This window comes from Hylobates moloch, unplaced genomic scaffold, assembly GCF_009828535.3.
Source record: "Hylobates moloch isolate HMO894 unplaced genomic scaffold, HMol_V3 SCAFFOLD_9, whole genome shotgun sequence".
Classification (NCBI taxonomy): domain Eukaryota; kingdom Metazoa; phylum Chordata; class Mammalia; order Primates; family Hylobatidae; genus Hylobates; species Hylobates moloch.
In genome coordinates, this window is record NW_026652284.1 from 11,480,962 (window position 1) to 11,505,425 (window position 24,464).

Below are 24,464 nucleotides of genomic sequence, written 5' to 3' on the forward strand. Positions count from 1 at the left end.
CCATCCATCCATCCATCCATCCATCCATCCATCCATCCATCCACCAATTTATCATCCACTCACTGATTCATTTTACAGCAGCAAATGCTTATGAATGGGGATGGGTGGGTGATGGGTGCTTTTTCTGCAGTCTCCCTAGGCCAGTTGTCCCTTCCAAAGAATCTCAAGGGCATGGGAGAAAGTCCTGGCTGACCGTGTCAGGGACAGGAAACTACTCACATTTCACCGTTTCTTGGGGCAGGAGTGGAGGTGGGGGCATTGGAACCCCCTTGGGGCCTCCTAATATCCTGAGTCCCCACCTCCAGGGCCAGAAGCTGCCTGCCTCCGCTCCCCGCAGCCCAGGTGCGGCGGGCAGCACACTCCCTAGAGCCAGGACCACTAGTTCCGTCAAATCCGGGGCGGGCCATTCAAACAGCTAAGAGAGGCGTCTCCTAGTGTGCCTTTTCCTGAGTCATCTCTGCACGTGTTTGCCCCCTTTTTTCTTCGCTACTTGTAGCTAAGTGTTCCTGGAACCAATTTGATACGGGAGAATTAAGGCTGAAACCTCGGAGGAACAACCACTTTTGAAGTGACTTCGCGGCGTGCGTTGGGTGCGGACTAGGTGGCCGCGGCGGGAGTGTGCTGGAGCCTGAAGTCCACGCGCGCGGCTGAGAACCGCCGGGACCGCACGTGGGCGCCGCGCGCTTCCCCCGCTTCCCAGGTGGGCGCGGGCCGCCAGCCCGCCTCCCGTCCGGCCCCGGGGATGCGCGTCCTCCTCTCCGCGCTGGGACTGCTGTTCCTGGGGGCGCTACGAGCCTTCCCACAGGTAAGCGGGTGACAGGCGCCTGGGGAGGCCCCGGCGGTCCAGAGCCCGGACAGTGTGGGGTGCGTGGGACGCAAGGGAGGACACTCCTCACCCCGTTCCCTGCCCAGTTGCGGTGAGGGGGCGCGGGTGACAAGCAGGAACACAGGAATATGCAAGCACCCACAGGTGGGAGGCTGGCTGAAGGGCTAGTGGGGGGGGGCGCCTGCTTCACCCCTCACCCCCCCGCCCCGATGGCTGGGACTGATTCATTCATTCAGTGTGAATTGGACTGAGAGCACTGCCATACGCGGGAGGCGCTCTTTATCCCGCCTACCTGCGGGCCCGTCCGGGTCCTGGGCAGATCAGGTGAGGCCGTGGGAGTAGCCGGGAGGCCAGATGGAGCCTCCCTCGACCATGGGAGGTTGGTCGTCTGCGCTCTACCCTGTTGTGTGCGCTGTCCCCTGTTTGCCCCCTCCCTAAGCTGGCCACTGGCTGGAGGGTCACGGAAAGGAGGGAGAGTTGGCTGTGGGTGAGAGTGGGGTGAGGGTGCAGGACCACCGGGATTAGCTTCCCCAATCCGCGCCCGGCAAAGCAACGCTGTGGATTGAATTCGCTGGAGCACGTGGTGGGCATTTGTCCCTGGAAGAAGGTCAGTGGTGGGGCTGAAGTCTGTGGTGGGTTGCCTCAGAATTGAGTTTGGGGACTGCTTTAGGAAAACAGCACTTACCAGTGGCCAGCGCCAAATTAATCACTGCGGGGAGAACGCAAAGTAACCAGGCGTGTTTCACTGAGCCCAAGGGTTGCTGGAGAGAGAGGCCCTCAGCTGACCCAGGACCCTGGTGGACCCCTGCATAGAACCATAGTAGGTGTGAGTGGATGCCTGCTGAATGATACAGAGGGAAAGGAAGGAGCAGGCTATTGGTCCAGCGGTGGGTCACAGTGGGGGAGAGGGAAGACCCAGTTCCCCTTTAATCCTACAGGAAGAGAGGACTCCATGCTATGGATCAATTCTAGTCATCTGAACCTTAGGCAGTGGGAGGAGAGTGGCAGAGTGGGCTTTAGGCAGGAGGGAGGATCTATGCAGCAAAGGGGACAGCCAGGTGCCCATTTCCATCTCCAATGGGCAATGTGAGGTATTCCCCCCTTCCCCCCCGAGAGGGCAGAGGGGACAAAGCCCTGGCTAGAGACATCCTGTCCCAGCTCTGCAAGCCCTCACCTGGGGGAAGGTAAGAGTTTGGGGTGCTAAGGTGTTGGGGAGATGAAGGGAAGGAAGGGATGTGAGAGGGGCTTGGGGGGCTTTGCTGGTTTGGCGGCTGAAGCTCATGTGCTTCCTTTCTGTAGAGTGAAGCCCCCTCCACTTTTTTTTATGTTAGAGACAGGGTCTCACTCTGTTGTCCAGGCTGGAGTGCGATCATAACTCACTGCAGCCTGAACTCTCATACCAAACCTTTTTTTTTTTTGAGACGGAGTCTCGCTCTGTCGCCCAGGCTGGAGTGCAGTGGCGCGATCTCGGCTCACTGCAAGCTCCGCCTCCCGGGTTCACGCCATTCTCCTGCCTCAGCCTCTCCGACTAGCTGGGACTACAGGCGCCCGCCACCACGCCTGGCTAATTTTTTTTTTTGTATTTTTAGTGGAGACGGGGTTTCACCATGGTCTCGATCTCCTGACCTTGTGATCCGCCCGCCTCGGCCTCCAAAAGTGCTGGGATTACAAGCGTGAGCCACCGTGCCTGGCTTTTTTTTTTTTTTTTGAGACTGAGTCTCACTCTCGTTGCCCATGCTGGAGTGCAATGGCTCCATCTCGGCTCACTGCAACCTCTGCCTCCCGGATTCAAGTGATTCTCCTGCCTCAGCCTCCTAGGTAGCTGGGATTACAGGCATGTGCCACCACACTCTGCTAATTTTTGTATTTTTAGTAAAGATGAGGTTTCACCATGTTGGTCAGGCTGGTCTCGAACTCCTGACCTCAAGTGATCCTTCCGTCTCAGCCTCCCAAAGTGCTGGGATTACAGGCGTGAGCCACCGCACCCAGCCTCCCATACCCTTTTTAAAATAAAAATACTATATATTTAATTGCACAAGGAATATATAAATATATTCTCAAAGCAAAACTATAAACGCTACAGATAAAGCCAAGTCTTTTGACACCGCCTCATCCTGATCCCTTCAAAGATGTAACCACCATAATTGATTTGGTGTGTTTCCTTTGCAGACCTTTATAAATGCATGTCCGTATTTATATTGTTTTAATAGACATATATAGAGTTTTCCATATACTATACCCTACGGTACATATGGTTCTTCATTTGGCTTTATAATGTCTATGAGGCATCTTGGTGAGCTTTCCATGCTGAAACTTACAGATCCTCTGCCTATCTTTTAAAATGCTATGTGATCTTTTGCCAAATTGGATGTTTCATAGTTTATTTATGTCCTGGATGGATGGGTGCTAAGGTTGCCACCGTTGTTCTTTCTTTCTTTCTTTCTTCGCTATTACAGTGCACAGCCCTATATGGATGCTTTTGGAAATAAATGTCTGTGATTCTTTCCTAGACAAGAGACTGAGAAGAGAATACTGAGGTTGCAGGGTGAAAATGCATTCAAATTAAAAGACACCGCCGAACCGCCTTCCAGGGTGGCTGGACAATTTACCCTCCCGCTAGCAGTGCAAGAGAGTAGTAACTTTCCCACATCCTAACCGACATTTGATCTTATCAGCATTTTAATTTTTCTTAATGTGATTAGTGAAAAGGGTTATATCCTTGTTGCCTTAATTTGCATTTCTCGCCTACCGGGGAAGCTGAGCATCTCTCTGGGCTCAGGCACTAGGTCATTTCTTGGCAGGAGTCAGGGAGTCTTTGGGGAAGGGGCTACTTGCCCAACACAGTACTCCTTTTTGCCCCCAGGCTGGATTGCAGTGGCAGGATCTTGGCTCACTGCAACTACCCTCTCCCGGATTCAAGCGATTCTACCGTCTCAGCCTCCCTAGTAGCTTGGATTACAGGCACTCGCCATCATGCCTGGCTAACTTTTGTATTTTAGTAGAGATGGTGTTTCATCATGTTGGCCAGGCTGGTCTTGAACTCCTGACCTCAGGAGATCCACCCGCCTCGGCATCCCAAAGTGCTGGGATTACAGGCGTGAGCCATCACCCCCGGCCTAAATTTTTTTAAATTTTTTTGGGACAGTCTCACTTTGTCTCCCAGGCTGGAGTGCAGTGGCGCGATCTCAGCTCACTGCAACCTCTGCCTCCTGGGTTCAAGTGATTCTCCTGCCTCAGCCTCCTGAGTAGCTGGGATTATAGGCGCCTGCCACCACACCCAGCTAATTTTTGTATTTCTAGTAGAGATGGGGTTTCGTCATGTTGGTCAGGCTGGTCTCGAGCTCCTGGCCTCAAGTGATCCTCCCACCTCGGCATCCCAAAGTGCTGGGATTACAGGCGTGAGCGACCATGCCCATCCTGAAGTTCTTTTTTCACCTCTACTTGATTTTTCCCAAGACTCCATCATTTTTCGCCTGGTATTCTGAGGCAGGAATGCTTTCTTGCTAGCTCTCACCATCTGAGAGTTGGCCTCTGATGCCTCATATCACTGTCTTGTGCAATTGTGTTTTTTGTAATACGACCCAGGATTAACTGGTGCATATCCACAGAGAAAAATTTATTCCCCCATAGCTCCATCCTTTTCATCCAGGCACCACGGGGTGGGGTTGCGGGGCGGGGGAAGCCCCAGCCTTCCTGTGAACTCTGTAGACTTAGAATTCCCCCAACATCATGTTCCTTGCCAGTGCTAAGGCTAAACAAGCCTTCCTCCCACATCCACATATCCCCAATTCCAGCCAGATGTAAGCATCTTTGCTCTGGGTTAGTGTGCAGGCTGGGACCAGGAAGGTTCTCATGAAAGAATCTTAGCTGGGGCTGGGCGCCGTGGCTCACACCTGTAATCCCAGCACTTTGGGAGGCCAAGATAGGCAGATTACTTGAGGCCAGGAGTTCGAGACCAGCCTGGTCAACGTGGTGAGACCCTGTCTCTACTAAAAATACAAAAATTAGCTGGGCATGGTGGCAGGTGCCTGGAATCCCAGCTACTCAGGAGGCTGAGGCAGGAGAATCGCTTGAAACCAGAAGGCGTAGGTTTCAGTGAGCCTGTACTCCCGCGTGGGTGACAGTGAGACTGTGTTTCAAAAAAAAAAAAAAAAAAAGAGGAATTTTAGCTGGGGTGATAGAAAAGCTCTATGTGTGACTCCTCCACCTAGCGATTTAACTTTAAAAGCTTAGCTAGTTACCCCATACAGTGGAGTGCTAATGGTGGAATTTCAGGGAGTGGCAAGAGGGCAGGAGAGATTTTCTGGTTTTGTTTTGCAAAGGGGACATTTCCAGGGCTGCTCAAATCCTGCAGGGAGGCAAGGATGGGGGGACCTGGAGAGGAGGGGACCCTGAAGGAGTGGAAGGAGGGTCTGGCTTGTCAAAGCCATCCCTTCCTGGGGCAGCACTAGTGCTCTGGGGTCAGGGAGTCATGTTACTCAGCTTGAGAGCAGTGAGTGCCGGAAGGAGGGGCGTTTACTGTAAGTTTCTGCTTCTGCTCCCACTCATATCTGACTTAGACTCGTTTCTTGAGCAGATCGTGATTCATTCCAAGGTTTGCATACTCCCTCATCACCCTTCTTCACATCACGACAATCATCAGAAGGAAAATGGGGCTGAAGGATGACTGTGTCTGGGCTGGGGGAGTCCTGGAGGCTCGAGGGTCCTTGGCAATGACGGTAGATCAGCCCAGCCTGGGCCAGCTTGTCCAGCCGGTGCACTGACCCTGGGTGTGGTCCATCTGTGATCACGGTCCTCATTTCACAGACAAGGATTCAGTGCAGAGGCCCAGAGGTAGGGGAGAGTCTTGCCTACAGTTCCAGGACTGGTTGGGGTAGAGCCCACCTAAGCCACAGACTAGACACGCAGAATGTCAAAAAAAGGCAGCTCTGGGCCACACCAGTTCTCCACTTCTCTCTCTCCCCTCCCAGGTCCGCCCAGGGGATACTGGGGTGGGGGTGGGGGACCTTCTTCCGGTATCTATGGTTGAAAACCACTGGGCATTCTCGTGGCCTCACTGGTGGGGAGGGACTTTTTATACATGGCTCAGTCTAGTTATGCCCTGCATGCCTAAGTCCTTTGGTGACATGCAAGTATTCATGCATGCATGCATTCAGCAGATCTGAAATGAGCAGCTGTTCTGGGTCGGGCATGGCTCCAGGGACTTTCATTCAGCCTCTGCTTGTATGCCCCCCGTGACAGGATGCTCGCTCCTTGCTGAGGCAGCTCACGCCATCCTGGGTTAGCTTTGGCATTTAGACGATCTTCATGATATGCTGAAATCTAGTTTCTTTTTTTTTTGAGATGGAGTCTCTCTCTGTCGCCCAGGCTGGAGTGCAGTGGTGCGATCTCGGCTCACTGCAACCTCTGCCTCCCGGGTTCAAGCAATTCTCCTGCCTCAGCCTCCCAAATAGCTGGGACTACAGGCGCACGTCACCATGCCTGGCTAATTTTTTGTATGTTTAGTAGAGATGGGGTTTCACCACGCTGGCCAGGCTAGTCTCTAACTCCTGACCTTGTAATCCACCCGCCTCGGCCTTTCAAAGTGCTGGGATTACAGGCACGAGCCACTGCGCCTGGCCTTTTTTTTTTTTTTTTTTTGAGATGGAGTTTCTCTCTTGTTGCCTAGGCTGGAGTGCAATGGCGTGATCTCCACTCACTGCAAGCTTTGCCTCCCAGGTTCACGCCATTCTCCTGCCTTAGCCTCCCAAGTAGCTGGGACTACAGGCGCCCGCCACCGTGCCCAGCTAATTTTGTTTTTGTATTTTTAGTAGAGACGGGGTTTCACCGTGTTAGCCAGGATGGTCTTGATCTCCTGACCTCATGATCCGCCCGCCTATGTAGAGACAGGGTCTCGCTATGTTGCCCAGTTTGGTCTCAAACTCCCAGGGCTCAGGTGATCCTCCTGCCTGCGCCTTCTATTGCTGGGATTACAGGCATGAGCCACGGTGCCCAGCTGGAATGTGCTTTCAAGCTAGAATCAACAGGACCTGTGGGTGGGTCTGGTGGGAGCACAGAGGGCAGGAGGGAAATCAGGGATCCTGTCTCTATTTGGGAGCTCAGTATCTGGCTGCATGGAGGTGTCATTTTGGGATGTGGGAAAAAACAAGCGAAGGATAGAACAAGTGTTTTGGAGAAAAGTTCTATTTTGCCCATGCTCAAGTGGGGGCTGGGTGCTGAAGTGTGGAGCTCTCTACAGAGTTCAAGCCACTGATACGGATCTCTGAGTATCAGAGTTGACTGTAGAAGTCCTGGTGCCACCTGGGCCAAAGACCAGTCCCCAGTAGACTCACCTTACTTCTATTAACCTAGTCCAAGACCCCCTTTTTTGGCCCCCACATTATCCTGTTCATTAATTCCAACCCAAGCATAGGCTCTTTTATTCATCCTGGTTACAGTATATGCTAGTTTTCTTTTGCTGCTATAACAAATTAGCACACATTTGGTGGCTTAGAACAACATGAAGGTATTGTCTTATAGCCCTGGTGGTCAAAAGTCTATGACAAGTCTGTAATCTCAGCACTTTGGGAGCCTGAGGTGGGCAGATACTTGGGGCCAGGAGTTTGAGACCAGCCTGGCCAACATGGCGAAACCCTGTCTCTGCTAAAAATTAGCCGGACGTGGCGGTGCGTGCCTGTAGTCCCAGCTACTCGGGAGGTTGACCCACAAGAATTGCTTGAACCTGGGAGGCAGAGGTTGCAGTGAGCTGAGATTGTACCACTGCACTCCAGCCTGGGTGACAGAGCAAGATTCTGTCTCAAAAAAAGAAAAAACTCTATGATAAGGCAGCAGAGCTATGTTTTTCTTCTGGACAGGCTGTAGCAAAATGTTTCCTTGCTTTTTTCCAGCTTCTCAAAGCTGCCTGTGTTCCTTGTTCCCTGGCTCTGCATCACTCTGAACTCTCCTTCCATCCTCACATTTCTTCTCTCTCTTTTTTTTTTGAGACGGAGTCTCGCCTTGTCACCCAGGCTGGAGTGTAGTGGCACGATCTCTCGGCTCACTGCAACCTCCACCTCCTGGGTTCAAGTGATTCTCCTGCCTCAGCCTCCCGAGTAGCTGGGACTACAAGCACCTGCCACCACGCCCGACTACTTTTTGTATTTTTAGTACAGATGGGTTTCACCACGTTGGCCAGGCTGGCCTCAAACTCCTGGCCTCAAGTGATCCACCTGCCTTGGCCTTCCAAAGTGCCAGGATTACAAGCACGTGCCACTATGCCCGCTAATTTTTGTATTTTTAGTAGAGACGGGGTTTCACCATGTTGGCCAGGATGGTTTTGAACTCCTGACCTCAAGTGATCCACCCGTTTCGGCCTCCCAGAGTGCTGGGATTATAGGCATGAGCCACCTTTGAGAGACAGTAGAGCATTTGGTTAAAGGTATGAACTTTTTTGTCAGCCTGTCAAGGTTATCCCTTGCTTCTGACACTAGATGGTGACCTTGAGCAAGTTAAGTTACCTCTGTGTGCCTCAGTTTCCCCATCTACAAAATGGGCTAATAACAGTAGCTACCTTGTATTGTAGGGCTGGTGTAAGGATGACATGAGTTAATATGTGTCAAGTGCTGAGAGCAGCTCCTGGACATAGTGAGTGCTGTGTAAATAAAGGTGAGCCTTATTAGGTGCCTGTTGTATGCGGGGCATTGTGGATACAGCCATGGAGATGAACCAGTTCCAGTCCTTGCCCTCGATGGGTGGCAGTGTGGGAAGGGGAATACAGAAGAGAGGGTGGCCAGTACTGTGTGGGGGGACTGTCTGGGGCCTGCGGGAGTCCAGAGGAGTCCGTCTTTACTTCCGCCTGGGTCAGTGGGGGAAGGAGGCTCCAGAGTTTGCAGTGATGAGGCTCTGCACCACAGATGGTGCCATTGTCCTCGCCAGCTTTGCCCAGGGCTCTGGAGGCAGCAGAAGGGGTCAGAGGTCAAACAGCACATCAGTGAGGGTGGTTGGGGCGAGCCTGGGGCCTGCTTTGGAAGCCCCACCCAGCAGGTTCCCCTTGGGTTCTTGGGTCCTCCAGGGGGCTAAGAACTCCTAGAGGTGTCGCCCACAGCTTCATTTCAACCATCAACTTTCTTGACGGATTGCTGCCTGCCAGGTACGGTTCCTGCTCTCAGAGAGTGTGTGCACAGATAGTGTGGCCTCCACAGAGTGTCCTGAAATGGTTCCAACCTGCCGAGACCAGGAAACTCCTAAACCCCACCTTCACCTTCCCAGCCTGGGCAGGCACCCTTCCCACTCTTGATTCAGGTGAGGGAGGCCAGGGTGCAGCGTCCAGGCCAAGAGTTTTCTTTCTCTCCAAATGGTCTGGGGGGCATGTGCCCCGCCCCTTCCCCACACACAGTCTGGGAGAGGGAGGTGGGCAAGAAAACACACCAGGCTGGGCACCAAGGCTCACGCCTGTATTCCCAGCATTTTGGGAGGCCGAGGCAGGAGGATCTTATGAGCCCAGGAGTTTGAGAACAGCCTGGGCAACAAAAAATTAGCCGGGCATGGTGGTGCACACCTGTGGTCCCAGCTACTCAGGAGGCAGAGGTGAGAGCATCACTTGAGCCCAGGAGGTCAAGGCTGTAGTGAGCCGCATTCATGATCGCAGCCCTGCACTCCAGCCTGGGTGACCGTGAGGCCCTGTCTTACAAACAAACAAACAAACAAACAAACAAACAAAAAGTAAATACACAAGCCCCTTCTGGGCAAGTGGCCTGAGGCTGGCGCAGGAACCTAAGGCACCTCCAAGAGGATCAGAAAGTCAAATACTCCCGGGGAGCTGGGCCCTGCTTCCTTTTTCTTCAAGTCCACTACATCCATCTCCTTCCTTCCTTCCTTCCTTCCTTCCTTCCTTCCTTCCTTCCTTCCTTCCTTCCTCTCTCCCTCCCTCCTCTCCCTTTTTCTTTCTTTCTCTCTTTTTCTTTCTTTCTTTTTCTTTCTTCCTTCTTCCTTCTTCTTTCTTCTTTCTTTTCTTCTTCCTTCCTTCCTTCCTTCCTTCCTTCCCTCCCTTCTTCCTTCTTTCCTTCCTTCCTTCCTTCTCTTCTTTCTCTTTCTCCCTTTCCTTTCCTTTCCCTTTCCCTTTCCCTTTCCCTTTCTCTTTCTCTTTTTCTTTTTCTTGACAGAGTCTCACTCTGTTGCCCAGGCTGGAGTGCAGTGGTGAGATCATGGCTCAATGCAACCTCCGCCTCCCGGGTTCAAACGATTCTCCTGCCTCAGGCTCCAGAGTAGCTGGGATTACAGGTGCCCACCACCACACCTGGCTAATTTTTATGTATTTTTACTAGAGATGGGGTTTCACCATGTTGGCCAAGCTGGTCTCAAATAATCTGCCTGCCTTGGCCTCCCAAAGTGCTGGGACTTCAGGTGGGAGCCACCGCGCCCCGCCCACTACATTATTCTTTGTAGCTGCCAATGTCCCGTGGCAGCTGTTGCTGCCCAGGAATGTACTTCAGGGCTGGGTGGGTTTTACTCCGCCTGAACCGTAGCTAAGGATGCAGCTCCAATATCCTTAGTTGTAGCTAAGGATGCAGCTTCGGCCCTGGAACCTTCAGGATCCCTGCAGTCTCAACAATTGGCTCATGGGGCCGGCACGGGATTGCTGTGAGGCAGGAGGGATTTCTTGGTGGGAAGTGAGGATCGAGCAGTTGCTAAATGCAGACTCAAGACGTGACCTTGCTAAAATGGACTCGCTCTCCTCCATCCTGTCCACCTCCCCATCACATTAATGATCCTGAAACCCTTTAATGCTTCCCTAGTGCCAAAGGCAACATGTCCCAAAGTTACTTTCTTTCTTTTTTTTTTTTTTTTTTTTTTTTTTTGAGACAGAATCTTACTCTGTTACCCAGGCTGGAGTGCACTGATGTGATCTTGGCTCACTGCAACCTCCACCTCCCGGCTTCAAGAGATTCTCCTACCTCAGCCTCCTGAGAAGCTGGTATTACAGGCGTGTACCACTACGCTCGGCTAAATTTTGTAGTTTTAGTAGAGAGGGGGTTTCACCACATTGGCCAGGCTGGTTTCAAACTCCTGATCTCAAGTGATCCGCCCGCCTCGACCTCCCAAAGTGCTGGGATTGCAGGCGTGAGCCACCACGCCCGGCCTGAAACTCAGTTTCTGGCAATGGCAGTTCTGAGAAAAAAAGGTTTTATGGCCAACAAAGTTTGAGAAACATTGCAGATTTTTCTGACTAGCCCCCATATCCTTCCTTGGAGAATCAGAGAGTAAGTAACCACATCAAAGGCTGAGAGGCCCGGTGATCTAAAATGGAAACCTCTCAAATGGACTCCAGTGATTATTTGTGTTTGTTTGTTTATTTATTTATGAGACAGGGTCTCACTCTGTTGCCCAGGCTGGAGTGCAGTGTTGCAATCATAGCTCACTGTAACCTCGAATTCTTGGGCTCAAACAATCCTCCCACCTTAGTTCCTTGAGTAGCTGGGACTACAGGCACGTGCCACCATGCCCAGCTAATTAAAAAAAATTTTTGTTAGGCCGGGCACAGTGGCTCATGCCTGTAATCCCAGCACTTTGGGAGGCCGAGGCAGGTGGATCACTTGAGGTTACGAGTTTAAGACATGGTGCAACCCCATCTCTACTAAAAATACAAAACTTAGCCAGGTGTGGTGGCATGTGCCTGTAATCCCAGCTACTCGGGAGGCTGAGGCAGGAGAATCGCTTGAACCTGGGAGGCAGAGGTTACAGTGAGCCAAGATCATGCCACTATACTCCAGCCTGGGCGACAGAGTGAGACTCTATCAAAAAAAAAAAAAAAAAAAATTTTTTTTTTTTTAATAGAGACAGGGTCTTGCTATGTTGCCCAGGCTGGTCTTGAACTCCTGGGCTCAAGCAATCCTCCCACCTTGGCCTCCCAAAGAGCTGGGATTACAGGTGTGTACCACTGCACCTGGCCGTATTCTTCTGCCTATCATCTGTTACCATCCTGTAGCCCCAGCATTTGATGAAACACTATTTGGGAAATGACAGTGAAGAGCTTCCGTACTCATCTCTTTTTCTGACTCCCTGGCTCTCTCTTCTGCCTCCCTCTTGCATTTTTAAATTCCCTTAAATTGCACTGGGCTCACCTGGATAATCCAGAAGAATCTCCCATCTGAAAGTCAGCGGGTTCACAACCTCAATGCCATCTACCACCCTGATTCCCCTTTGCCATGTAAGGTGACGTATATGAGCACATATATGAATATATCACTCTAGGTCCTGGGGACCCAGTGAGGATGGTATGATTCTTGCTAACTGTCAGAGCAGGAGGTCACCATCTTGGACAAGCATTGCCGTTTTAAATTCTCCTTGATTAAAAACCGCCTAAATCCAGCCCCAAAACATCAGCCTAACAGCTAATGTCAGCATGACCATAAACCACAAATGACACCTCCAACCAGAAACATTCCAAGCCTAAGATAAACACCCCCATCCGACTGGATAACCTCCCCTCCGACCAGAGACATTCCCAGGACACAGTAAAACTCTCCTCCACACAGAAACATTCCTAGCCTGCGATAAGCTCCCCATCCCAGAACCCTTAAATACCCTTAGTCCATTAAAAAAATGCTGCTGACCGAAATTGGCCAGAAGGCCTTCGGTTTTATTCTCTCTCTCTTTTCTTTTTTTTTTTTTTTTTTTCCCGAGACGGGGTTTCACTCTTCTTGTCCAGGCTGGAGTGCAGTGGTGCAATCTCGGCTCACCACAACCTCCACCTCCCGGGTTCAAGCGATTCTCCTGCCTCAGCCTCCTGAGTAGCTAGAATTACAGGCATGAGCCACCACGCCCGGCTAATTTTGTATTTTTAGTAGAGATGGGGTTTCACCATGTTGGTCAGGCTGGTCTCGAACTCCCGACCTCAAGTGATCCGCTTGCCTTGGCCTCCCAAAGTGCTGGGATTACAAGCTTGAGCTACCGCGCCCAGACTGTTTTATTCTCCAAAATAAACCTGTCTTTGGTAAGCCGTTTTTCATATTTTTTTCTTCTTTCTTCAACTCTTACACAAAAATCATTTCAAGGTGCTTGCCTGTCCCTGAGTTCCTTCCAGCCAGGGACTCCAGGCTCCACCCTCTATGCTGTTTCCATGTCCACTGTCTTTGGGTTTTATCTCCAACCCTGGGGCCAGGCAGCATGGGGCCCTGCACGCTCTTTCTCAGCTGTGCAGGAACTGGGGGAAGCTCAACTCAGCACCTGCTTGCAGGTGGGACAACTGTGAGAGGTGCTGCCTGTGGCCAGGGATGGACCCTGTGTACCTGTGGGTGTGTTTAAAGAGGGGGAGGAGGATGACTTTAGTTTCAGGTAGTCTCTTGGTCTGGAGCTCAAGTGAGCACTGAGTGTGGAGAGAGGGGTTCAGAGTCCTACAGTTAGGAGGTGACCGAGTTCGGCATGTGGTGGTATAGTCTAGTGGTTGCTTAGGAGCGAGGGTGTGGCGGCAGACGCATAGTCCTCTAAAATGTCCATACATTCTACTTTGTTAATTTGGGACAGGGTCTCACCCTGTCACCCAGGCTAGAGTGCAGTGGCCCAACCACGGCTCAAGAGATTCTCCCATCTCAGCCTCCCGAGTAGCTGGGACTACAGGTGCATTCCACCACAACTGGCTAATTTTTGTATCTTTTGTAGAGACAGGTTTTTCTCCTTTGCGGTGTTGCCCAGACTGGTCTCAAACTCCTGAGCTCAAGTGATCCTCCTGCCTCAGCCTCCCAAAGAGCTGGGATTATTAAGTGCGAGCCACTGTGCCCAGCCAAATGTCCACACATTCTAATCCTTGGAACCCGAGACTATGGATCTTGAGACAGGAAGATTATCTTGGATTATCAGGGCAGGCCCAGTCTAATCACAGGAATCCTTAAAAGCAGAGAACCCTTCCTGGCTGTGTTAGAGAGAGATGATAGAGGCAAAGAGAGAGATGTGATGTGAGAAGGACTCAGCCCACCATTGCCGGCTTTGCAGATGGAGTAAGAGGGCCATGAGCCAAAGGATGCCACAGTCCCTAGAAGCAGGGAACAGCCCTTAGTTGGCTGTCAGCAAAGAAACAAGACCTCAGTCCTACAACCACAAGGAACTGAATTCTGCCAACAACCTTAGTGAGCAGGGAAACCAACAGTCCCCTAAAGCTTCCGGTAGGGACACAGCAAGTGACCTGGATGGCGGTGATCAGAGAGGGCTTCCCAAAGGAAGTGGCACTCATGAGTGAGGTCCCAAGGATGAATGGGGGTGCACTGGATTTAGGGACCAGTGCAGGCAGGGAAACAGCACACACAGGCTGCTGCAGGGAGGGGGGTGCCCATGGGGTGCCAGTGGCAAAAAGAGGCTCGTAGGAGAGAGTACCAGGGGCTTCACAGGCAGGCAAGGAGGGCAGGGCCTCTTGGGCCACTGTTAAGACTTTGGGTTTGTTTTTTTCTAATATGGACTGTTTCATGAATTTCCGTATCATCCTTATGCAGGGGTCATGCTAATTTCTGTATTGCTACAATTTTAGTATACGTGCTATCCAAGCGAACACAAGACTTTGGGCTTTATTCATAGCTGGGTTGGAAGCCATCTGAGGGTCTTCAGTAGGATGGAGGGGAAGACAGTAGATCGTGTTTTCAAAAGATCAGTCTGTTGTCTGCACTGTGAGCTGGGTGTGGTGGATGGGGTGGACGAGAGGAGACCCTCAGGTGGCCACTGTCAAGTCCAGATGGCGGGAAGGTGAGGAAGAGCTGGTAGATGTGGAGGAAAAACTGCAGGTTAAACAGACAGAACTAGCGATAGGTTGGGGGCCAGGGAGAAGCAAGCATTTCAAAAAGCAGTCAGTCTCGGCCAGCCACGGTGGCTCACGCCTGTAATCCCAGCACTTTGGGAGGCTGAAGTGGGTGACTCATTTGAGGTCAGGAGTTCGAGACTAGCCTGGTCAACATGGTGAAACCCCGCCTCTACTAAACATACAAAAATTAGCCAGGTGTGGTGCCAAGCGCCTGCAGTCCCAGCTACTTGGGAGGCTGAGGCAGAAGAATTGCTTGAACGCGGGAGGTAGAGGTTGCAGTGAGCCGAGATCGCGCCACTGCACTCCAGCCTGGGCGACAGAGCGAGTACTCTGTCTTAAAAAACAAAAACAAAAACAAAAACAAAGAAACGCTCAGTCTCATGGGGAGTGGGGAGCAGGGATCTCAGAGCCCTGGACTACAGCACCCCCCCGCACCCCAGGCCGCAGAAGCTGGCGATCAGAGCACATGCCAAATCCTGGCTCTAACACTGACCAGCTGTGTGACTTTGGGCAGATTTCTCATCCTTATGTCTCAGTCTCCCCATCTGTAAAATGGGTTGACAGCTGTTGGCTATTAGAATTACTTTTGCTATGGAAAGCAAACCGTTTCAGCATTTGCACTTCTTTCTGCTCAGCTTCTGCTAGGCCAGCGCATCTCAAACTCCATGGGGCTCTTGTTAAAATGCAGATTCCAATTAGGGAGGTCTGGGGTTCTGCATTTTGAGAAAGTTCCCAGGTGGTGCCCCCGCTGCTGGCCGGGGGGCCTCACCTTGAATAATAGAGTGCACAGCGGTGGAGATCCCCGGGAGACAGGGAGGGGAGGGGTGCTTACCTCGCTGGCCCTGCTCAGCTCTGGCCCCTTCGGGGATTTTGCATTTGATCTGACTCCCCGCCCACCCCACAACTTCTAGATTCGTCTCCCACAGGTATGGTCCGGCTGAGACCAGGTGGGGCTTTTTGAAAGTGAACTTTAACTGGTCTTGTAGGGAAAACCAAACCAACCTGAAAATAGACAGACCTGAAAATGGTAAGGTTTTAGGCCACCCTCTCTTTATCTTGATGTCACTAAGGTAGGGCCGAGGGCCTCCGGTTGCACAGCTCACTACCTTGTGGACACCTCACTTTGCCTTGAACCTGCGGGGGAACTCCACCCAAAAGCCCCCCCTCCAGTCCTTGGGCTTCCCCCTCCCACTCTTCGCTTTCTGATCCCTTCTTCCCTCCCAGGCAGGGGCCCGAGCACATCCCAGCTCCCCTCTCTCTCTTCCCCAGGGCAGCGGGAGCTGATGAGCCAGGCAAGGTGGGCCTGGAAATTCACAGGGCCAGACTTCTCTGGGCAGCGGGCAGACGCCTGGGCCCTTGCCTCCTTCTCCACCAGGAGCTGGGACAAGTGAAGGGCCTGTGTAAGGGGAAGGGGGTGCCCCTTCCTCGTTCAGCCTCACATGGAAAATGGGGCCCCAAGTCCTCTGCTCCTCCTTCCAAGGGGATTTGAGAGGCACAGGCTGGACATCCCAGCTGAGATCCCAGGGCCCCCTCCGCACAGCAAGAAGACTGCCCTCCGGTGGCAAGCTATGGATTTACCGAGAATTGTTGAAGCCACCACCTCCCAGCATTTGGTGTCCTTTAGACGCTATTTACATGTGTGGCTTCGTACACCTGTGTTCTCACTCTCTTTATGTATACACATATTATTATCACTACTTTATTTTTTAATTCTCTATTTTTTTTTTTTGAGGCAGGGTCTCTGTTGCTCATGCTGGAGTGCAATGGCGCGATCTCGGCTCACTGCAACCTCTTCCTCCTGGGTTCAAGGGATTCTCCCGCCTCAGCCTCCTGAGTAGTTGGGATTACAGGCATGCACCACCATGCCTGGCTAATTTTTGTATTTTTAGCAGAGACAGGGTTTTTCTACGTTGGCCAGGCTGGTCTCGAACTCCTGACCTCAGGTGATCTGCTGGCCTCAGCCTCCCAAAGTGCTGGGATTACAGGCATGAGCCACCGTGCCCAGCCAAGATGATCCCAGTTTTGTTGGCAACATCCAAAGCATTGTAATCAGGAGCCAGTGGAACATATGCCTTCTTCTCTCCATCCAGCCAATCAGGGTGCTGACCTTGGCCACATCCATGTCATAGAGCTTCCTCACTGCCTGTTTGATCTGGTACTTGTTGGCTTTAACATCCACAGTGAACACAAGTGTGTTGTCTTCTATCTTCTTCATGGCAGACTCGGTGGTCAGTGGGAACTTGATAGCAGAGTGGTCAAGCTTGTTTCTCCTGGGAACGCTCTTTCGAGGATATTTGGGCTTTTAGTACCTATTTTTATTTATTTTTTTGAGATGGAGTTTCACCCTTGTTGCCCAGGCTGGAGTGCAATGGTGCGATCTCAGCTCACTGCAGCCTCCACCTCCCAGATTCAAGCGATTCTCATGCCTCAGCCTCCTGAGTAGCTGGGATTACAGGCACCCACCACCACTCTCGGCTAATTTTTTTGTATTTTTAGTAGAGACGGGGTTTTGCCATGTTGGCCAGGCTGGTCTCGAACTCCTGGCCTCAGCTGACCCTCCTGTCTTGTCCTCCTAAAGTGCTGGGATTACAGGTGTGAGCCACCGTGCCCGGCCCTGGGATTTTTTTATTTTAAAGATGGGTAGCCTGTGGCCCAGAGATGGGGGAGAATTGGGGACACAGTGAAGCTCAAACCTCTCTGCACTTAGTTGCTGTGTGATCTTGGGCAGGTGGCTACACCTCTCTGGGCTGCAGTTTCCTCATCTGTAACATGGGGTAGTGATCTGGCCCCAAAGAGCTAGGAGTGTGTAAAGGAGGAGTTGTGTGAAAGCAGGCACCCAAGGCCAGACTTGAGGGAGTAATGTGCAATACCATGGGCTCCCCATTCTCTGCGCCCCCTACCCCTCCATTGACCCAGGTGTGGTGGCAGGAGGGAAACATAGGCAGCCAGAGCCCCCCAGGTGTGCCCCAGGCCCCAGCAGAGTGAGCAGGGCCTGGGCCCATGGTCCCCATTAGACTCCAGAGCTGTCAGTGAGATTAGCAGGCAGGCCGGGAGGGGAGACCAAGGACAAGGACCCAGAATGTTCCCACACTCAGCAGGCCTTGCCAGTGAGCCCTCACACCTCCAGCCAGCCCCAGGCGCAGGCTACTGAACTCACCTGATGAGATGCTGTGGGTTAGGAGCACTTCGGGTGTCCTGGCAGGTTCCTGCCCCCCTGAAGAGGCTACCAGGAGCTCTCTGGGTGACTTAAGAGAGGACACTCTCCTCTCCTGCTGGAGGGAGGAGGGTGTCCTCAAGGCCCTGGGCTCTGGATTAAACGAGAAGGGAGACAACTCAAGCGCCATGTGACTGTTGGGCAAATATCAGGTTCATGTATTATTTCAAATTAATATGGCGACATGTTTCAGACATGCAAAAAAAAAAAAAAAAGAATGATGTAACCAACACCCCATTTATCCACCTTCCAGCCACGCTGCTGCTCTCTGCTGCTTCCTGAACATGCTGGAAGCTTCACTGTTCCCTCGAGTGGAGAGAAGAGTCAGGCAGCCCCTTAGGCCAGCCAGGCCTCTCTCCTAGGGGAAAGTGGCTTCTGCTTCCCTTCCCTAAACCAAGAAAGCCCCACATTGCACCAGGGGCCACCTCCTTTCTGCCAGGCACCATCTTGGATGCTGAAGACATGGAAATGCTACAAGGCTCCCTCCCTGCCTCCTGCCTCACTTCCTGCTTCCCTTCTCTTGCCTCACTTCCTGCTTCCCTTTCCCTTCTTTTCCCTTTCGCTCCACTCCAGAAGTTTCACATCCTGGATCACCCCAGAAAAGTGCAACGGTGTTCCCCTGTCATTCCATCTGGAAAGACAAAACTCCTTCCCTGGAATCTCAACAAAGAATTTTCTCTCTTGAACCCTTTCTTATGATGGGGCTTCACTTTCAAAGAACCCTTGAAACACACGGGGGACTTGTTAAAAACACATCTTCCTGAGGCCAGGCCAGGTGGCTCACGCCTGTAATCCCAACATTGTGGGAGGCTGAGGCAGGAGGATTACTTTACCTCAGGAGTTTGAGATCAACTTGGGCAACATAGCAAGACCCAGTCTCTACAAAAAAATAAAACATTAGCTGGGTGTGGGGGTGCAAGCCTGTGGCCTCAGCTACTTGGGAGGCTGAGGCAACAGAGAGGACTACTTCAGCCTGGGAGGCTGAGGCTGCAGTGAGCCATGATTGCACCATTGCACTCTAGCCTGGGCAACAGAGTGAGACCCTGTCTCAAAACAAAACAAAACAAAACAAAACAAAACAAAAAAACCCCACAAAAACCCACAAAACAAAAACCACACCTTCCTGAAAAGAGTGAGCCTCTCCGACCCCTACTTCACACCATGCACAAGAATGAAACTTGAATATGAACGATTAAACAATCTCATCTAGAAGTTAATGTAGGAGAATATCTAAGTGACACTGAGTGGGCAAATATTTCTTAAACGGGACAAAAAAAGGCATTAACCATAAAAGAAAAGATTATTGTATGTAATTTATTAAAGCTAAGAATATCTGTTCATCAAAAGCCTCCATAAAGAAAGTGAAAAGGCAAGCCAGAGGATGCGAGAAGATACTTGCAGGACAAATAATCAACAAAAGCCGTGTATCTAGAATATGTAAAGAACCCCACACATCAATAAGAAAAGCCAGACAACCCAATTAAAAAAAAATGGCCACAAGACCTGAATAGGCATCTTACAAAAAAGAATGCCTAAATGGTTAATAAACATGGGAAAAGGTGCCCAACAACATTACTTATCAGAGAAATGCAAATAAAAACCACAATAAGGTATCACTACAGATCCAACAAGATGGCTAAAGTTTTAAAAGCTGACATCACCAAGTGCTGACAAGGATGTGGAGCAATTGGAATTCTCAGACACTGCAGGGAAGTGCCTACTAGTACGACTACTTTAGAAGCCTGGATGGAGAATCTATCAGAACTGAACATGCCTTATGCCCCAGCAGTTCCACTCCTAGGTATATAACCAACAAAAGCATGTACATTTGGACACTAAAACATGTGTACAGGAATGTTCCCAGCAGCACTATCATAATAACCAAAAAGTGGAATGTCTATCGAGAGCAGGTCCGGAGTGGTGGCTCATACCTGTAATCCCAGCAGTTTGGGAGGCCAAGGTGGGTGGATCATTTGAGGTCAGGAGTTCAAGACCAGCCTGACCAACATGGTGAAACTCTGTCTCTGCTAAAAATTCAAAAACTAGCTGGGCGTGGTGGCACACACCTGTAGTCTCAGTTACTTGGGAGGCTGAGGCACAAGAATCATTCAAACCCAGGAGGCGGAGGTTGCAGTGAGTTGAGATTGCACCACTGCACTCCAGCCTGGGCAACAGAGCAAGACTCTGTCTCAACAAATTAAAAAAAAGAGAGTAGACTAGACAAATTGTGCACATTTGTGCAATGCTATACTGCAAAGCAATGGACAGAAATGAGCAACTGTTATTTGCAACAGTGCGAATGAGTCTCACAATATAATGCTGAATTAAAGAGGCCGATTGCAGGGGAATGGACTGTGTAATTCTACTTTATGTAAAATCCAAAAGCAGTCAACACTAATAGAGGGATAGAAATCAGCCTTCTGGGAGGAGTGTGTGGGAGGGGGAATGACGGAGGAGCTGGGGCTGGCAAGGTCCTGTTTGATGAGTTGGGTGCTGATTGCCTGGTGCGTTCATCTTGTAAAAATGCAGTTGGCTGTAACTTGAGATCTGTGCACTTTTTTGTACGGGTGTGTTAGACTTCAACAAATACGTTTATCAGAAATTTGTATTGTTGGGCCCATCCCAGAGACAAGGTAGGAGGCAACTATGTTAATCCCAGGGCGAGGGGAGGGTGACTAGCCCCAGGTGAAGGTACTGATGATTATGGTATGAAAAGGGCCAGGAGAATTTGCTGATAGGTTGTTTGAGAGGAGAGAGTCAAGGGAGACGCTAAAGTTTCTGGCCTGAGCTGGAGTAGCAGGGGGAAGACCAAGGGCGGTGTGGGTTTGTGGAATCAGGAGTTCTTGTCCTGATTTCTCTCCTATAATACAAAGCTCCATCTCAGGCCTCCTGGGACTGGTGGGGACAGAGGGAGTATGGATATCTGGGATCCACCTGGCCTCACCAGCTTTTCTGACCTGCCAGGATCGACCCTTCGAGGACACCTGTCACGGAAACCCCAGCCACTACTATGACAAGGCTGTCAGGAGGTGCTGTTACCGCTGCCCCACAGGTGAGTGGGGGGCATTGGGGGTGGGGAGAAGGGGGGCAATTTGTCCTCAATTGATGACCCTCTTGGGGGATTGATGAGTGGGGAAATTGGAGCCACCCATCATTGTCATAATTGGCTACAGTTTTCTGCAGGTCATTCCTAGCGTCGCAGAGTCCAGGGACTCTCTCGGAAGGCTAGGGCTGTAGAATTGAGACTGTGTTTGTTGCTGCTACAAGAACGTCCATCTCCATGAGTTTTTATTTTTAACTTAGAGCTGCCCTTTATTGGACACTTACTATCCATGAGTCGGAGATCTTTATATGCACTGCATCATCTCATTAAGTGCTTGCAATGATCCTTTATTACACTCAATTTGCAGATGAGGCTACTGGGGCTTGGCAAGGTTAAGTCCCAGCTACTTCCCTTGATGACCAGGGTCACACAGTTGGGAGATAGTGGAATGATCAGGGCTGGGGCCCAGGGCTCAGAGACCTCAAAGCCTGGGCTGTCAACATCCTCTGACCACCCTTCATTTCTGGGGCCTGGAAGCCCTTTGCAGTTCTTTATTTTCTCTCTCTCTTTTTTTTTTTTGAGATGGAGTTTTGCTCTTGTTGCCCAGGCTGGAGTGCAATGGTACAGTCTCGGCTCACTGCAACCTCCACCTCCCAGGTTCAAGCGATTCTCTTGACTCAGCTTCCCAAGTAGCTGGGATTACCAGTATGCACCACCACACCTAGCTAATTTTGTATTTTTAGTAGAGACAGGGTTTCACCATATTGGCCAGGCTGGTCTCGAACTCCTGACCTCAGGTGATCCACCCGCCTCAGCCTCCCAAAGTGCTGGGATTACAGGCGTGAGCCAACGTGCCCGGCCTAATTTTTTTTTGTATTTAAAATAGAGACAAGGTCTCACTATATTGCACAGGCTGGTCTTGAACTCCTGGGCTCAATCAGTCCTCCTGCCTCAGCCTCCCAAAGCACTGGGATTACAGGCATGAGCCACCATGCCTGGCCTCTTTGCAGTTCTTGACTGCCCTACCTCAGACACACGTTTATCCCGGGACAACCTGGACAATAGATTTCTCTGAGACCAGTCTCCCGGACCAGAGCTCCCTTTCTGGAATGCTCCCCAACCCCCAGCACCTTGATTGACTTCTAGTCGATTACCAGGAAATCCTTCTGGAGCTAGGGTGAGTGTTGTTCTTTCCATTTTGCAGATGATGCTTAGGCCTGAGGAGATAAGCAGCTGGAATAGGGTCATGAGGCATTTCTGCCCCTGTGGTTATTATCAAAAGCCTCGAGGCACAACCAGTGGTCTTAGATGGGCGGGGCAGGACATAACGATGCCCTCGTGGTCTCTGACCTCCAGGAACAGAGACTGTCACGGGGACATCAGCCTTTAGCTGTGCCAGCAAGGGTGGGAGGGAGTCTGTGTGTGTCTGGTTCATTGTCGCCACTTCTTGTTTTGAGGACAGCAGGCCATTGCAAGTGGGCGGGCATCGTCTGGAGGGCTTCCGACAGTGGGGGCGGAGGGGCCCATCCACCCAGCTGTGCTGTCTGGAGGGTGGTGACAGGTTATGGCCATCGGGGTATTCCACTGGAGCTGCGCGGGAACCCAGGTCAGTCAGTTCCTAGACTTGTGGCCTCTTAACTCCCCCATGAGATTCAGACCAGGCTCGTGCTCAGGCCACCAAAGGACAGAGGGAAACATTTTTGGAAAGAATTTGATGTTTTGTATTTGATTTTGATTTGTATTTCCAACAATGATTCAAAGTAGTCATTGTACGGGCGAAAGTAATAGGTTGGGTGCTATTGGACTTTCTTGCTTTTATTTTTGGTTTAGTGTTGATTTTGAATGATCCATCAGGTGGGTCCCCTGGTTTTTTCAGTGCTTCACTGATCGGCCATCCACCCACCCATACAAGTACCTGCCCCCCTCACCTGCCCATCCATCCATGTACCTGCCCACCCACCCATCTTTTTAACCACTCACTAACCCACCCCTCCCATCCCCTTTCCATTTTTCTTCTCATCTAGCCCCTATCCATCCACCCATCTGTATTAGTTTGCTGGGGCTGCCATAACAAAATACTATAGCCTGGATGACCTAAACAATAGACATTTATTTCTTACAGTTCTGGAGGCTTGAAGGTCCAAGATCAAGGTTTTTGCAGGGTTTGGTTTCTGGTGAGGGCTATCTTCTTGGCTTGCAGATGACAGTCTTCTCATGGTGGGAAGATCGATCTCTCTCTCTGTCTCTCTCTCTCTTTCCCCCTCTTCATATAAGGCCACCAATCCCACTGGATTAGGGCCCCATCCTTATGACCTCATTTAAACTTAATTATCTCCTAGAAGTCCTATCTCCAAATACAGTCACACTGGGGGTTAGGGTTTCAACACATTTAACTTATGAACTTTGTGGGGGACACAATTCAGTCCATAGCACCATCCCCTTCCCATATCCCTCCAATTATCCTCCCATTCACCCCCCCATCCATATACCTACCCCTCTTCTGGCCATTTTCTCATCTACTTTTCCTTCCATCCATTCATTCACCCATTCATCATCCATCCAACAAACGTTTATTTCTCTCTCTCTTTGTTTTGTTTTTTTTTTTGACATAGAGTCTCTTTCTGTAGTCCAGGCTGGAGTGCAGTGGTGCGATCTTGGCTCACTGCAACCTCCGCCTCCTGGGTTCAAGTGATTCTCCTGCCTCAGCCTCTCGAGTAGCTGGGATTACAGACATGTGCCACCATGACTGGCTAATTTTATATTTTTAGAAGCGACGGGGTTTCTCTATGTTGATCAGGCTGATCTCAAACTCCCAACCTCAGGTGATCCGCCGGCCTTGGCCTCCCAAAGTGCTGGGATTACAGGCTTGAGCCACCACGCCCAGCTTCTCATTCTTATAATGGGGTCACCTTTCACCTTTCCAGCTTCTTCTCCCTTGGTCATTCTACAGGAACTGCTGCATGCTTTCAAGTCTCTGGGCCTTTTTACTTATTTACATATTTATTCGAGATAGAATCTCACTCTGTTGCCCAGGCTGGAGTGTAGTGGTGCGATCTTGGCTCACTGGAACCTCCACCTCCTAGGTTCAAGCAATTCTCTTGCCTCAGCCTCCTGAGTAGCTGGGATTACAGGCATGTGCCACCACACCCAGCTAGTTTTTGTATTTTTAGTAGAGATGGGGTTTCACCGTGTTGGCCAGGCTGGTCTCCACCTCCTGACCTCCAGTGGTCTGCTCGCCTTGGCCTCATAAAGTGCTGGGATTACAGGCATGAGCCACTGTGCCGGGCCTAGTTTCTGGGCCTTTGGACATGCCTGTCCCCATGTGGGATGCCCTCCCCTCCGTCCTTTCCTGCTGCAATTCTGGAACCCCTTCCTCCATGAGGCCTTCCCTTGCTAGCCTGATGCTTAGTGGTGGTTCCCACTCAGTTCTCCCCGGGTCTGCTTGCTGTGGTTTTTATCCTCTGGAATGGAGTGGCCCACAGTGCTCTATGACTTTTCATGGGACCCACAATCCCAGCCACAAGGAGAAAGACACTTCCTTCTCATCCTCTTCTGGCCCCTTTGACCCCAGCCTGGCAGGGCCTTGATGGGGAGTGGCTGGAGAGAAAAATGACATCTC

General features: G+C 51.1%; 1 protein-coding gene and 1 non-coding gene across 7 annotated transcripts in view; one reads left to right on the forward strand and one right to left on the reverse strand.

The window, feature by feature from the left end:
* The first annotated feature begins 363 nt into the window (after nt 1–363).
* The window catches only part of TNFRSF8 (TNF receptor superfamily member 8), an 81,034-nt gene continuing 56,933 nt past the window's right edge, over nt 364–24,464 (forward strand). For 2 of the 6 annotated variants that reach the window (XM_032758961.2, XM_032758962.2), the window contains exons 1-2: nt 364–805; nt 20,767–20,854. In XM_032758961.2, the coding sequence (XP_032614852.1) occupies nt 743–805; nt 20,767–20,854 (151 nt within the window). In that variant the 5' untranslated portion in view covers nt 364–742. Of the gene's footprint in view, nt 806–909; nt 971–1,093; nt 1,151–1,347; nt 1,434–1,989; nt 2,011–20,766; nt 20,855–24,464 lie in introns of those variants that run through there. The other 4 variants (XM_032758964.2, XM_032758965.2, XM_032758963.2 and 1 more) reach the window with 4 other exon arrangements.
* On the reverse strand, nt 14,242–14,345 carry LOC116813950 (U6 spliceosomal RNA). Its single transcript, XR_004371074.1, has one exon. It is a non-coding gene; the product is annotated as a U6 spliceosomal RNA (small nuclear RNA).